This window comes from Natator depressus, chromosome 17 (genome assembly GCF_965152275.1).
Source record: "Natator depressus isolate rNatDep1 chromosome 17, rNatDep2.hap1, whole genome shotgun sequence".
Taxonomy (NCBI): Eukaryota; Metazoa; Chordata; order Testudines; family Cheloniidae; genus Natator; species Natator depressus.
In genome coordinates, this window is record NC_134250.1 from 8,200,163 (window position 1) to 8,216,536 (window position 16,374).

The following is a 16,374-nucleotide window of genomic DNA, read 5'->3' on the forward strand; positions in this document are numbered from 1 at the left end:
GAGAAGTCATATGCAGGCCATACATATTCATGGCCTGGCTTTCTGTGCCTGCCATGTACTTGTTCGGGGGTGGGGGATTCTGTAAACTTAGACTAATACATTATGAGTTAGGCAGTCAGACTTCAAAGATCCCCCCCGAATTCTGCCTCTCTTTGTTCCTAAAGAACTCCCCTCCTTTGATACAGCTCCATTTCAAATTAATGGGAAACACACACACACTCCTACAGCAATAAGGAAGCTTAAATCAACCCATGTATGCAGCGGGATCGCCATTTCCAAAACCGAACACCTTGGGCAATGCAGCTCAGCAGAGGCATGAGGAGAACGGGTGACCTTCCATGCCTGCCTGCCACAGAGCTGGGGCCTGTCAGCGCAGCAGTAAAGGGAGATTGATGGCCGGTTTTATTATTCTCGGTTTTGCAGGGAAATTCTCCCTCTTTTTATAATAGCTTTTCCCTTGGGACAACAACAAGAGAAGCAGAAAACAGAGGCCAAGGTTGGAGCAGGGGGTTGGTATTTTTTCCCTCTAGGTGGATTTTCAAAGCAATGACATTCAGTTTGAAAGACTTTCTGGGCTCCGTATCTTCCTGAAATAGACCGATACTCCATCCCGTTGGGAGGACAAGTGCTGAACTACTTGTTAAGACACAGTTTAGGGCTCAACCCCGGCAAACCTTGACTCACGTGGATAGCCCCAGTTGGATTCAATGAGATGAACTGCAGAAGTAAGGACTAATTACATGAGTAAAGTAGAGGTCTGTGGGGCCATTCAACTCGATGGCACAAGCGAGATTGGGCCCTTGTAGATTTGGATTGTTAAAGAAGGCCACAGGAAGAACCTGAAACCTTTCTGCATTCTTCATTGCCTAAGAATCACTGCAGGAAACATGGAAATGCAGCACCCAGGAATTGTAGGGATTTTTGTTTTAAAAGGGGCCACACTCCTTTAAAAGGAATGATGGAGGAAACACTACTGTCCTTCCATATACAGCTACAAACTTGGCCTTAGATCATTAAAGCAAAGAATTTTAAAATTCTAATTAACTTTCCACCACTTGGGCTGGCTGCTTGCTTCATTTAGTTTGTACTTCATTTCGTTTGGACAGGGACATCAGAATAGTCAAGAACGAGGTCACCCAGTCCCTTGCTCTGTCCACGCAGGAAAGTTCTCTTTCTTAATTTCAGCCCATCACCCCAAGCTACCCCCAAAATCATCTCCCTCCTTCAAACATGTGCAAATTCATGTGCCCCAACTTACTGATCACTTAAAAGTTATGCGTATTTACTTCTAGGATCTGTTCCCATTTGCACTGAATTCAATGACAAATCCCACCAGTGGGATCAGGATCAGACTTCATCAGTCGATCCCTCTTCTATTTTTTATTCCCGGCCTCTCACAGATGCTGTAGCAAATGCTTTACTAAGATCCAAATATGTCATGTTCACTGAGCTCCCATCACCTGCTGACTAATTCTATCACGAAGTAACCAGTTTCTCTGGCAAGGCCTAGTCTTTGTGGGTGAAATTCATCAGTTTCAGCACCATTTAAAGTCCCACAAACCCTAAGCTTAAGGTGTGCTCAATTGCATTTCTGCATGAGGGTGAGTCTCACCATATAAACCTACACTCATTATTGCTCTTTGTTCCATTATCCAAGATATTAAACTTTCTGATTCTCATGCATTAGCACAAGGCTGTAACCAACCACTTGTTTGTAAAACACTGCAGAGGGATGTTTATATTCAGGCAAAAAAACCCAGCTGATTTCAATGATTTTTTTTAAATTGACAAATATATTTCTATCAATATACTAAAACTACAATTTTTGTCCAAGGCATTTGTCATTGCCACTTTAAGAATCCAGGGGAAGATTCCTAACAGCCTGGCAAACATGATAAGTACTGGAGTACTGGAAAATATTGCTAGAGAAAATAAGCTAGAGTACTGGAAAATATTGCCCCAAAAAGATTTCCTCAAGTAGTCACATCTCTGAAAAAACAGATTTTTTTCTGCTGTGTTCACATCCCCCTTTTTAAGGGTTCATTTCCCACAAATACTGCCGCAAATAAGTTCACTGATTGGAACATCCAGGGCAACAGCAAGTTTTAAGCAAGCGTTATAAAAATATTCCGAGGCCCTAATTCAGAAAGATACTTATGCATGTGCCTAATGAAGCACATGACTAACCCCACTGAAGCGGCTGGGACCCTTCACGGTATTTGAGTTAGGCTCAGCTGGGGCCAAAGAGCATAAGTATTCCCCCGCAGAAATTTGATTCTAAGAGTCACACCCTTGCAATCCGGGAACAGAAATAATATCAGATGACTTATGTGTCCAATCAAATCAGCTTGAGTTTAGAATCCTCCCAACAAACTGTTCAGAAACAAGCCACAGACCAAGGATTATTTGAAGAAAATATTTCCCACATATTTGTGAATAATGAATAAATGTGAGAAGCTGCAGACAGAGAGGCAAAAGTCATCTAAATCAGGTGTTCCTTATGAATTATTTGTCTGGTTCTAATTGTAACACATACATGGGGCAATTCAAAGTGATTTTAATGGGGGCTACATGGAAGTTGAATGTTGCTGCTCAGTAGGCTTCACTGTATTTCTTATGGGCTTTTTCAAAAAACATGTACTTAAGACGCATCTCTTTTTTTTTTTTTTAATTTTATGCAGTAAAATTTCAAACAAAGCACCAAAAATGCAGTATAATCCTTTGAGCAATGGCACTACCAAGGAGCTGTGGTGATCACATGGACAGCTAAATCAGGACGTTATGCATGCTTCAAGGCATGAAATGTCTCAGTAAGACAATAAGCTATGATTTGAGTATGAAAAAAAGGGGGGGATAATTCATTTTCTACCTGCTTCATTTCATTGATGGACTGAGAACATCTGATACAGAAACCACCGAGAGACTCAAGCCCCGATTCAGCAAAGCGTTTTCATCACTTGGTTAACTTTAAGCATGTAAATCCATGCCTATGCAGCAAATCACTATGCACATGCTTGACTTGAACCATGTGGCCCTGTTAAATCAGGGGTTTAAAGCCAAACGTGCGCTTGACTGGACCGAGGTATCAACAGAAACACGAAGCCCCGCTATACGGTAACTTTTCAGAGCAGATCTGCACGGTAACGAGCCGCGGCGCCCAGGCCGGAAGGAACAAGGCCGTCGAGAGCAGACTACTTACGTCTGAGAATCTCCCTCTGCTTCCGGACGTACCAGGTGTAGAGGGCTGCCCGCTTCTGCGTTTTCATGGGTGTCCCCTTGTTGAGGTGCTGGGAGAGGTGAGACTGATTCAAGCCTGTGACGTCCACCACCTCCCTCTGGGGGATGTTGTGTTGCTGCATGTAACCTTTGATCATTTTCGCCGCCCGCCAGGGGTCCTCACTACAGGGGAAACAAACAGTGAGTTTGGTCTGGGAGGGGGGGTGCCCAGGGTGAGCTTATTCCAATGACAAAAACCTCAGGCAGATGGCTAAGAATCTATTACCAGTAGGATGGCAGCATTAGGCCTTCTGAATGCACAAGGGAAGCCAGAATCCATTACAGGTGGGCATCCCAAACCCCACAACAGGATTTCCTTGCAATTGCCCAAGTTGGGCAGTTTCACTGATGATGGGTCGGCCTCCTTAAAAATCACTCTATCCATGAGCCCTGCACAAGGACAGATCCCACCCTGCTGCCCTGGAAGACCCTTCACTCCAAAGGGGGCAGGATCAGTCCCTTAATCTCACTGTGACCCGCTAGTATTTGATCCACAAATTTACGCCTTCCGGTCACATCCCGCTTCCAGTAGGAATAACCTCAGCTGGGTGAAAAGTAAATTTGATAATGTTGCCCAGTGGTTAAAGCAAGGGACAGAGTCAGGAGCTCTAGGTTCCATTCCCAGCTTCACACCTCTGTCCAGCCACCTAATCTCGGTCTGTGGCTCAGTTTACTCATTGGTAAAATAGAAATAAAACTTGCTTGCTTCATAGGGGTGTTGCAAGGCTTAATGAAGCATTTTGAGATCCATCATCCTTGACCAAAAGGTCCAACAGAAGCATTAAGTCTGAGTAGTAGTAATGGTAATAATAATCCCTCCCCTTGATATGTATGAACAACGGGGAGCTCCAGGCTCCATAATGGGAGTTCCCTCCATAAACATAGCAGATAGCGAAGACTTCTAATTTTGTGAAAATTGGACATTTTTCTTTTTACCTAGCCTCTGTTCTATGCCTTTTCACGCGGCATTAATGAGTGATCCCCAAAAGAACTGAAGATCATTGGGAGTGTGACAGCACAGAACACTGCCTTTGTTGAGACCCAGACCTTTGCAGCTTTAAGGTGCGTTACAAATTACATCCAACAATAGCTTTATAATGGTAAATATTTTCGCCCTTCATTACTAGCGAGACTCACACCTTACTCCTAAGCCCTCCTATGATCCTGCTGCCTTCTCCAAAACCTGAGTAAAGAGATAGCTCAGCAGATGCTTCACAACTCTGGGCTCTAGCAGGCCAAGACAGGGCAGAGCTTGTGAAAGTTTGCTTCAAGTCAGAGCGGACATTTGGACTTGGGTCTGAAAAGCCCAATTCTGAGGACCTTCAGGGCATGTTGCAAAGCTCATGTTTCCCCCCAGGCTTTTAAAACCAGGATGACAGAAATTATAAGCCTGGAGAACTGTAGGAGGGAGAAGGTGATTTAAGCTTCTGAGTTCCCTCCGTGGAAGGTTATATTGGATTGTAGTGCTGCACTGTAATTATGGTTGAATATGAAGACCCCAAATTCTCCAATGGATTCGGGCACATGCGTAACCTTATACACTCTCAATAGTTCCCTTGCAGTCAACCGGGGTACTCAGTGTGTAAGCAGTGTTGCCAGCTGTTACGGATTTTATCACAAATATTTCTTGTTTTCTTCCCTTAAATTCTCAGCTCCTGGAGTAAGTGATTATGTGAGAATCTCAGCTTTCATCTACAAAAGTTATATTTTCAGCCCTCATGGTAGCAGCAGAAAGCCCGAAAACATGAGCCCAATACACTGTTAATTTAAAAACCAGAAGACAAATGTATTATTTTTTAAAATCTGATTATTTTTGAGCCACGTCTCATGATTTTAATGCTTGGGCTTTGCAAGGCTGCATGTGTATCGGTATTTGCAGGATCAGGACCTGATTTTAATGTATTTTTAAATTATTTCCAGGGCACCTCCAGTGTCTGGCCAATCATTCTTTTTTGGAGTGCATATCATTCTAAATAAATACATTACATGGTAAATACTGTTAAATCTGCTAAGGGCAGTTATTGTAAAGACAGGTTAATATGCAAAAATACATTTCAATTATTTAAGATGATTGGATTTTTATAGACAAGGATGGTGAATTAAAAGGAAGTGGTTTATGCTGAAAAACCATTTTTGATCATGAACTTGGTCACAGTTGTGCACTAAAATAATGAGATATTCTAATATTTTACTTGGAATAACCATCCAACTGCATTTTTAAATTTATTTGTTATTTTGGATCCTTCAACTTGTCAAGGAAAAAAAAATCCCATAGATTTCTTACCTTTTGTCCTGAAAGCAGCTTAAAAACAAAGCTACTGGTAAACAATGTGAAAGTGAGTTCAGAAAAATTTTGTTATAATAGTGCACTTTTCCCTCATTTCCCCTCTAAAACAATAACTATTTTATTTAACAATAACGCCCAATCCTGCTTTCTCAAAGTACTGAAAATTCCCAGTGGTTGTTCTATGTTTGTACAGCACCTAGCACAATGGGGTCTTGGCTCATGACTGGGGTTCCTAGATGCTATTGTAATAAAAATAACAAAATAATAAATAATTAAATCAAATAATAATAATAATAGGAGTTTGGGGTGTATTGATTATGGAATGCAGGATCCAACACAGTATAGTAGACTCAAAATTTGACACCCTACCCCTTAATTTTGCTCCAGCCATTAATGAAGTCCCTCAAATTATTTTGGTGACTTTTTCAAAAGGAGTATGTCAGTGACTTTTTCCCTACATATTCATTCATTCATATGACATCATGGTATGTATGATACATACTTGCACATTGTTATTATTGCACCAGTGCTTAGGAGTCCCTGTCTAGGCGCTGTCCAAACAGAGAGCAAAAAGGTGGGCCCCGTCCCCAAGAGGTACGCTGCCATAACCTAGCGTGTAAGGACAGCCCTCCCCAATACCAAACGTGTGCGCACATATGATGGAGGAAAAAATTGGTTTCTAAGGGTTTGTTATAAACAGCGTCAAGATTAAATTATATGATTGTAAATGACGTTCAAAGTCCATTTAAACAGAATTGGACGGAGACAATCCACACATCAGTGAAATATCGAAAGACTCATGTATAGAAATACAGAAAGACCCAGAACATATATAAGGTGGCTTGAGAGTGGCGTCTCATTGACCGGCAACTGTAATTACCGTAATTGTGAGTTTTCAGAACTTACTGACTTTGCTCTACATCGGGGGTCCTTTTTCTTTCTGAGTCCCCCTCTCCCCCACCAACATGCTATAAAAACTTCATGACCCCCTGATGCCACAACAACTGTTTTTCTGCATATCCAGTAGATTAAAAGCCAGAGCCAGCATCAGGGGGTAGCAAGCATGGCAATTGCCTGGGGCCCCATGCCATAGGGAGCCCCGCAAAACTAAGTTGCTCAGGCTTCAGCTTCAGCCCCAGGTAGTGGGGCTCAGGGCCCCAGGCTTACATGGCGGGGCTTGAACTTTCTGCCCTGGGTTCCATTAAGTCTAATGCCACCTCTGCTTGGCAGACCCCCTGAAACCTGCTCACGGCCCCCCCAGGGAGCCCCAGTCTCCCGGTTGAAAACTGCTGCTCTATATTTCATGCCATGTCCTCAAACCTATAAAAACCTGAGCAGGGAAGCACCGTTCAATTGAACTATTCCCATAAGTTGAGTTACTCATGTGCTTACAGGGTCAATCCTGCAAACACTTAACTGTAGCAAACACCGTTACATTAGGGTTGTGACAGAGTTCCAGGTCCAGACCATCTGGGGAAATCTTCATTCACGGTACAGAAAACCGAGCTGCCCCATTCCCCCAACATAAAAATTGTAGAGTCAAATCTGATTTGTATTATCTGCAAGTGGAGCCAATGAAATCAGTGGGCAAGACAATCAGGACCAGGACTGCCTCCCATCCTCCTCCTACAGAGGTATTTGTCCTGCGCTTATCATCCCTAATTTGGATGACATCCTCACATTTCTTATACTTCATCAACAGAGATGACACATTCCCCCCAAATCTCTTACAGGAATAGACACTTGAATTAAAGACGATAATAACTGACTTGCCCCAGCTGTGTCTACATCACGTTCCATTTATAGTGTAGCAAGCGAGTAGACTGGCGGAAATATTCACCTAAGCAGTAAGCTTTAAGCCAGTATTAGAGACTTTTTTCAGAAAGTGAGTTTGGAACTTTACCACCTCCACAGACCGGATTTTAAGGGTTACACTAATCCAGCCAGTGAACAGAAACAATGCTACACGACCTGCCTCCAGTCAGCACTAGCCAAAATATCTCAAATGTTGAACACCCTAAATGAAATGCTTGCAAAACAAACAAACGAGCAAGCAAACAAACAAAAAACACCCTACCAACCAAGGATCATTTGTGGAAAGTGTTCAGTGAAGAATTTGGAATGGTGAATACATCGGGGGAAGGGGGGAATTTCTTACGAAGAGAAAGAAATCTATTCAGTCAATTATTCCCTACAGATTATTGTGCAGTTCTGCCTGGCTCTGTGCTGTCATCACAACTACCCCTAGCTATGGGAAGACTGAGTCCCGAAGGGTTCCTATTATCAAAGTTCAGATAGTGCTGGCTCTCCCCAATTTATACCTTTGTTATGGGTCACCTCTCTCCCTGTATGATCAAGGTGATCCAGCAGCAGTCTGTCTTGGTTGCAAATCCACATTAATCTAGCCAGGTCTTTCCCACTCTGCACGGGGATTACAGGTACACAGAGATCCAGAAAAACTGTAAACTACTCTGGTCACAGCCTCTATTCTTGATGTGGTTGGTCGTTGCTGGAAATTGAACGTCTGGCTCACAAGACTTGCCCTCCCTTGCTTCTGTGTTCCTCTAGAGGAATCATTTTATCGCACATATTTATTTAAAGATTCTTAAAGAGCTCATCATTTTAAGAGCTGGGTTCTATTTACCAAAGGCGAAGAGCATTCAAGATTATACAGAGAATTATCTATAAAAGCCACGGCTACTGTAAGAGGCAAGAAGGTTTCATTGCTTTCCTGTTACCTGGGAAGATGACGAAGAGAGCAGGAGGTGACTCATATATACACTCTTATATTACACTTTTCATCCATCCATCTCAAACTGCTTTATAAAAGGAGGGCAGTATCACTATTCCCATCTTACAAAAGGGGAAACAAACACAGGGCGGGGAAGTGATTTGCCCATGGTCACACAAAAGGCCAGAGCCAGGAATAGGAACCCAGATCTCCTGAGTCCCAATCCAGTGCTCTACCCACTAGACAGACCACACTGCTTCCAATCTGTGTACGGATTTTCTTTGGCTGTCATTGGCTTATCTCAGATGAATGACTTTATAAAATTACTGAACAATAAAGTTACTAAAATAGAGTAACTCAGCATTTCTAAGAGAAACTGGTTAACTTCATACTAAATTAAGCTAGATTTTCGGAGCCCGATCTTCAGCTGGTGTGAACGGAACATCTTGACCCCCCACCACGAATCTGGACCTTAACTCCCTCCACGTGCGTAGCATTCCATGGTTTTCTCAAAGCAGATAATGGGCCTGATCCTGCGTTCCTTGTCCATCCAACTCCTCCTATTGACGTCACTGGAAGTTCATCCCTAACTAACAATAATTTGTCTGTGAATGCATGACCCAAACCAGGGATTTTCTAAAACAATGCCTAGTCTTCTGAGTGGAGGTTGCCTGTTCATAGCTAAGTTGCATTGTTGAGGTCACATGAAGCTTCTTTCCAAGGATTCCCTCCCTCTCTCACCCCCGTCCCCCCACTCCAGCCTTGAAAAGAGGTAAATAAATCTCTTGACAACATCCTCAGAGAAATATGCCAAGAATTTATACTCTTGGATTATAAACCAGGCTCTCTGCATAGACCGTCTATCTAATCTGTATCTCTTGGTACACACGCAAAGGCTTAAAAGCTCCTAAGGTGTGTGATGTTCAGTCAACCCTTACCCTTTTATTTTAAACAGACTTATTTATACTACATCGAAAGGCTGCCTCTACACCAGCAGATATTTTGCCAGCCATTTCTCACCTCACCTTCCAGTTATAGGTGGATTTTTGCGCACCTCAGCAGCAGAGTGCATAGAGCGAATTCCTATTGTTTGCATGTAGCAGTCACATGTCCCTCTTAGCCGGAGTCATTCAACAGTCATCATTAATTATTAATTATTATTATTTACTGAGGATAGCCCCAGCCATGTGCTGTGCACCATCCCAACTCTCAAGGACAATCTCTGCTCCACAGAGCTCACAATCACAAATGGACAAGTAGGCCGAAGACAAGGGAAGTCAAACAGCAAAAGGCAATTTAGATATGGGTAAGCCAAAGTCACTGTAAGCAGCATGGAAGAAGTGGGTCTTTAAGAGGATTTACATTTGGATAGAATAGGAGCCTGGTAGATGTGGCTGCACTATCCAGAAGGGGCCACACAGAAGAAGGCACAGCGGGGATTGTGCCAGAAACTATTATTCTCTGACCAAAGGTGGCGGGGTGACTATTACAACGCCTTAGGCAAAACCCAGTCGAAGTCAATGGAATCACAGCAGGGATGGATTTAGTTCAGCATAACTGAAATGGTTACTTATTCTTATACCCCAGCTCCCTCTCCAAGTACGTATGAGCAGCCATACTGGGTCAGACCCATGTAGCCCAGTGTCCTTCCAGCAGTGGCTGGTGCCAGATGCTTCAAAGGGAATGAAAAGAACAGGACAATCTATCGAGTGATCCATCTCCTGTCTTCCAGTCCCAGCTTCTGGCAGCCAGAGGCTTAGGGACACACAGAGCATGGGGCTGCATCCCTGACCATCTTGGCGAACAGTTATTGATAGATCTGTCCTCCATGAACTCAGCTAGTTCAGTTTTGAACCCAGTTATACTTTTGGCCTTCACAACATCCCCTGGGAATGAGTTTCACAGGTGGTACACTATGTGAAGTACTTCCTTTTGCTCGCTTTAAACCTGCTGCCTATTCATTGCAGTGGGTGACTCCTGGTTCTTGTGCTATGTGAAGGGGTGAACAACACTCTTCTGTATTCGTTTTCTCCACACTGCTCATGATTTTATAGACCTCTCTCATGTCCGTCCCCCCCGTCATCTCTTTTCCAAGCTGAACGGCCCCAGTCTTTTTAATGTCGCCTCGCATGGAAGCTGTTCCACACCCAGAATCGTTTTTGTTGCCCTTCTCTGTACTTTTCCCAATTTCTAATCTATCTTTTTTGAGTTGGGGGAACCAGACGTGCACTCAGTATTCAAGGTGTGGGGTACCATGGATTTATATAGTGGCATTACATTTACTGTCTTATTTATCTCTTTCCTGATGGTTCCTAACGTTCTGTTCGCTTTTTGACTGCTGCTGCACATCGAGCAGATGTTTTCAGAGAACTCTCCACAGTGACTCCAAGATCTCTTTCTTGAGTGGTAACAGCTAATTTAGACCCCGTCATTTTGTATGTATAGTTAGGATTATGGTTTTCCAGTGTGCATTACTTTGCATTTATCAACATTGGGCAACAAACTGGCAGATGAAATTCAATCACCCAGTTTTGTGAGATCCCTTCATAACTCTTTGCAGTTTGCTTTGGACTTATCTTCAGTAATTTCATATCTTCAAAAAATTTGGCACCTAACTGTTTAATTTTTTCTCCAGATCATTTATGAATATGTTGAACAGCACTGGTCCCAGTACAGATACCTGCTATTTATCTCTATCCGCTGTGAAAACTAACCATTTACTCCTACCCTTTGTTTTCTGTCTTTTAACCAGTTACTGATCCATCCCTCTTTACTTTGCTTCAAAGCATTTGCTGAGGAACTTTGCCAAAGGCTTTCTGGAAGTCCAAGTACGCTGTATCCACTGAAACACCCTTGTCCACATATTTGTTGACATCCTCAAAGAATTCTAATAGATTGGGGAGGCATGGTTTCCCTTTACAAAAAACCATGTGACTCTTCCCTAACATATCCTGTTCATCTAAATGTCTGATAATTCTCTTCTTTACTATGGTTGAACCAATTTGCTTAGTACTGAAGTTAGGCTTGCCAGCCTGTAATTGCCAGGATCTTAAAAATTGGCATTACATTAGTTATCCACCAGCCATCTGGTACAGAGGCTGATTTAATTGACAGGTTACAGAACACTGTTAGTAGGTCTGCAATTTCATATCAGAATTCCTTCAGCACTCTTGGGTCAATACCACTTGGTCCCAGTGACTTACTACTGTTCAATTTAAAAATTTGTTCCAAAATCTCCTCTATTGACACCTCAAAACTGGGACTGTTCCTCAGATTTGTCATAATGGCTCAGGTGTGGGAATCTCCCTCACATTCTCTGCAGTGAAGAACAAATCAAAGAATTCATTTAGCTTCTCTTCAACAGACAGTTCTTCCTTTGAGTGCTCCTGTAGCACTGCAATCATCCCGTGGTCCCACTGATTGTTTGGCAGGCTTCCTGCTCATGAGGTACTTAAATATTTATTATTAATTATTGTTAGAGGTATGTATGTTGTTTCAGCCTCCATTATGGTGTTTTTAAAAAGTTTCCATGCTGCTTTCAGGCATTTTACTCTTGTGACTGTTCCTTTTAAGTTCCATTTAACTAGCCTCCTCATTTGTGTGTAGTTCCCCTTTTTGAAGTTAAAGGCCATTGGAATGGGTTGCTTTGGTATTTCCCCCCCTACATGGATGTTAAATTCAATTACATTATGGTCGCTGTTACAGAGCGGTTCAGCTGTATTCACTTCTTGGAGCAGAACCTGTGAACCACGTAGGACTAAATCAAAAATTGCCTCTCCCCTTTTGGGTTCCAGGTCTAGGTGCTTCAAGAAGCAGTCATTAATGGTGTCTAGAAACTTAATCTCTGCATCCCATCCTGATGTGACATGTTCCTAGTCACTACTGGGAGAGTTGAAATCCCCCATTAATATTGGAGGTTTTGTTTTTATAGCCCCTCTAATCTCCCTGAGCGTTTCACAGTCACCATGAGGGTCAGGTGGTTGGCAGTGTACTTCTACCGCTTCCTCCTCCTATTATTCAAACGTTTCTAGCCAGAGAGATTCTGTGGTACCATGTGATTCATTTGAAGATTTTTACTATATTTGATTCTAGGCTTTCTTTCACATATAGTGCCACTCCCACCCCAAAGCAACCTACTCAGTCATTCCAATATAATGTGTACCCTGGTATTACCATGTCCCATTGGTTATCGTCATTCTACCAAGTTTCTGTGATGCTAATTATATCAATATCCCCATTTAGACTTCTTGCATTTATATACAAACACTTACAAACTGTGTCAATATTTAGTTATCTGCCTTTATGTGATGTAATTGATTGGGGCTCTTTTTTGTTTGACTGTTTCCCTTCAATTCCCACCTGTACTTTATCAACTTCTATCCTCTCCTCTTTACCGGGTTATAAAATCTCCCCTTTAATAAGTCCCCAACTAAGGGATGCGTTTGTCCTAACCATGTGCTCCTCCAACCTGTTGGCTTTCCCCCAGCCCTTAGTTTAGAAACTCCTCTACAACCTTTTGAATTTTACATGCTAGCAATCTAGGTCCTGTATAGGCTCCTCCTTTCCCAACAGGTTCCCCAGTTCCTAATAAACTTAAATCCCTCCTCCCAACGCCATAATCTCATCCGCACATCAAGACCCTGCAATTCTGCCCGTCTAACTGGCCCTGCATGCGGAACTGGGAGCATTTCAGAGAATACCACCATGGAGGTCCTGGATTTTAATCTGTTACCAAATCGTAAGTTTGGCCTCCAGGACCTCTCTCCTATCTTTCCCTATGTCACTGGTACCTACATGACCAAGACCACAAAGGCTCCGCTTAAAGCAAACTGGGAGTTCTTTGCAAAAGAACTTCCTCAGGGAAGTGTGCCTGATCTTAAGAACAGCCATACTGGGTCAGACCAAAGTCCGTCTAGCCCAGTATCCTGTCTTCTGACAGTGACCAATGCCAAGTGCTCCAGAGGGAATGAACAGAACAGGTAATCAAGTGATCCATCCCCTGTCACCCATTCCCAGCTTCTGGCAAACAGAGGCTAGGGACACCATCCCTGCCCATCCTGGCTAATAGCCATTGATTGACCTATCCTCCATGAATTTATGTAGTTCTTTTTTGAACCCTGTTATAGTCTTGGCCTTCACAACATCCTCTAGCAAGGAGTTCCACAGGTTGACTGTGCATTATGTGAAAAAATACTTCATTTTGTTTGTTTTAAACCTGCTGCCTATTAATTTCATTTGGTAGCCTCTAGTTCTTGTGTTCTGAGAAGGAATAAATAACACTTCCTTATATACTTTCTGCACACCAGTCATGATTTTATAGACCTCAATCATATCTCCTCCCTTAGTCATCTCTTTTCCAAGCTGAAAAGTCCCAGTTTTATTAATCTCACCTCATATGGCCGCCGTTCCATACCCCTAATCATTTTTGTTGCCCTTTTCTGAAACCTTTTCCAATTCCAATATCTCTTTTTTGAAATGGGGCGACCACATCTGCATGCAGTAGTCAAGATGTGGGCCTACCATGGATTTACATAGAGGCAATATGGTATTTTCTGTCTTATTCTCTATCCCTCTCTTAACGATTCCCAACATTCTGTTCGCTTTTTGGCTGCTGCTGCACAGTGAGTGGATCTTGTTTGCGCTGGAGGCAAGCTTTGAACTGAAAGGGCAAAATTCTGCCCAGAGTTATTGTCCAAGCAAACCTACCAGCTTTAGGGGAGTTACACAGGTGTCACTGGGGAAAGGGGGCAGAATTCAGACCTTCACCTACTTCAGAAGAGGGCACACCATAAGAGACAGGTGTAATGAACAGCTGAGAGGAGTGTGGGGTGGACTGTCACACACCTGGCCTCTCCAGCCAGAGTGCTGAGAGAATCCCAGGGACCAAAGGGCAGGAGAGCACACCAAGGCAAATGAAGACAGGGAGTGCAAATCTCCTGGAAAACACCCTGAACACTACAGGGAAATGTTCTGTTCTGATCAATGCATCTTCACCAGTGTCTGAGCGGAGTCATTTTTAAGGGACTATTAAACTAATCGGCCTTCTTCTCCCCCCCCCCCCATTGTCTCAGATGTACAGATTGTAAAGTGTCTGCAGATGACATACAAGCCCTGTGCCGAGCACAATAGGGGCCCAGACTGGGGCCCCACAAAGGACCACAAAACAACAGGGGGGGGGCAGATACACCTACACAGAGCATTATAGTCCATTATAGATAGAGGGTGTGGAGAGAGCTGAGGGTGTTTCCGGAGGGGTGCAAAGGAGCTTTGTCGGTGAATCCCTGTCTGATAGATTGACTGCATGCTGCTGGAGTTATGCTGTATGGTTATTCAGGGTTAGGGCTCCTGGAGGCTCTGTATTATTTAAATCAAGGTAACTAGACGTGCAATCTGTAGGTTTTGGGGACTACAGCGGGGTGCATTAGAAATACCCGATTTAGACACAAATAGGAGGGAGGCTCCGTGCATTTCCCCTCTGCCTCTCCCCCCCTTAGGCGGAGGGGCAGGGGCTTTCGCTGCCTTACGGGAGTGCATGTCCCGCTCTGGGACCGCAGCGCTCCCCGGTCCCCGACGGCCTCAGTCCCAGCGGGCTTCTGCTGAGGATACCTGGCTGTGCGGGGGGGGTTCCGCCCCCACCCGCAGGCAGGACCCCCGCCCCAGGTCCCCCATGGCCTTGATATCCTCCCCGCCCCCATAGTCAGAGGGCAGCGCCCCACTCTCTGCCCCTGGGCGCCCCGCTGGCCCCAGGCTCGCCAGGGACACGCGGTGCCCGCACAGCGGCCAGGCTGGGGCAGCGGCACCGCTTGCAGGGCTGGGGGGGGGGGTTAAATCAGCTCGATCCCTCCCCCCAGCGAGTCCCGACCCGGCCCTTCCCCTCTCACCCCTTCCTTCGCCTGGCAGCGGCCGGAGCTGGGCTCAGGGACCGGGCCCTCCCCGGCCGGGCTCGCTCCTTTCCTGGGCACCCTTTGAGGCGAGCCCGGCGCTGGAGGAGCCGCCCGGCAGCTCCGGGGCGTGTTTATTTATATAAGAGAAGGCCAAAAACAAAACAAAACAAAAACAAAAACCCAAAACACCCGCGCCTGGGGTTTTTGTCTGCCCCCCCCCCCCAGGTTTACAGCTTCGCCAATGAATAACCCGCCTCTCCCCGCAGCCCCAGCGCAGCCCCGTGTGTATCTTTTGGTTGATGATTTATAGACATAAATTAATAACCCCCCCCAGCTCCACGTGCGGCCGGTTGGGGTTGCCCCGGAGCGCGCGGAGGGAAGGGGGCAGCCCGCGGGCGGCTCTCGGGTTGCTCCGGGCGCTAGGGTGCAGGTAACGCCCGGGACGGGCCCTCCCAAAGCGGCTTTAACCCCCCTCGCCAGCTCTCAGTGCAACAAGCGCCAGCGCGGCCCAGAAGTGGGCAGCCGCCGCTGGGTCCAACTCTCCCCGCCCCGCGGAGAGAGAAGGGCCCCGGTTCGCTCGCTGCTTCCCTCCGAGAGCAGCCCCGCTTTGCACAGAAATCCCCTGCTCCAGTTAGCAAGTGCCCAAACTGGCAACGCTTCGAAACCACACCAGCCCCTAAAACCCACTGCGAGCCGCCAATGCGCCCTGCCACCCGGATTCGTTCCTTACACGGGTCGGTCTGGCTGTTTCCGCTGGTTTTTAGCAAGGGCTAAATTATGCTAAATTAATTAGGCATCAGAATAAAAAGAGTAAAAAAGTTACCAGCGGCCTGAAAAGTATTTTCTCTGCTCGCTTCTACGCTAAGACACGGCAGCCTTCAGCTAGAGACTTTCCTGGTGTGTTCGAGTCCCTGGGGTTAGTAAAGGGCCGGGTTGGGGTTAGTTGATATTTTGCTAAAGAAAAAGAAACAATGAACGACGTGGATAATTAGTAACTAACTAACTAACTACCTTGTCAGGGCAACAGAGCTCGGGGAAGCGTCGCAGCGTTTGATCAACATCCCCCGGCTCCAGGCAAGGAATCGGCTCTCAACGCGAAAAGTTACTCCAAAGTTTTATTCCTCGTTAGCCAACGTCCCAGCGGGGCTCGCTCGGAAGTGCGCGGATCTGCGCAGAGTCCGTTTTTATTTTCTATT

General features: G+C 45.0%; 1 protein-coding gene across 4 annotated transcripts in view; it reads right to left on the reverse strand.

The window, feature by feature from the left end:
* The window catches only part of HNF1B (HNF1 homeobox B), a 61,062-nt gene that overhangs the window by 43,481 nt on the left and 1,207 nt on the right, over positions 1-16,374 (reverse strand). For all 4 annotated transcript variants that reach the window (XM_074974948.1, XM_074974947.1, XM_074974950.1 and 1 more), the window contains one exon: positions 3,200-3,399. In XM_074974948.1, coding sequence (XP_074831049.1) covers positions 3,200-3,399 — 200 coding nt within the window. The remainder of the gene's footprint in view (positions 1-3,199; positions 3,400-16,374) is intronic.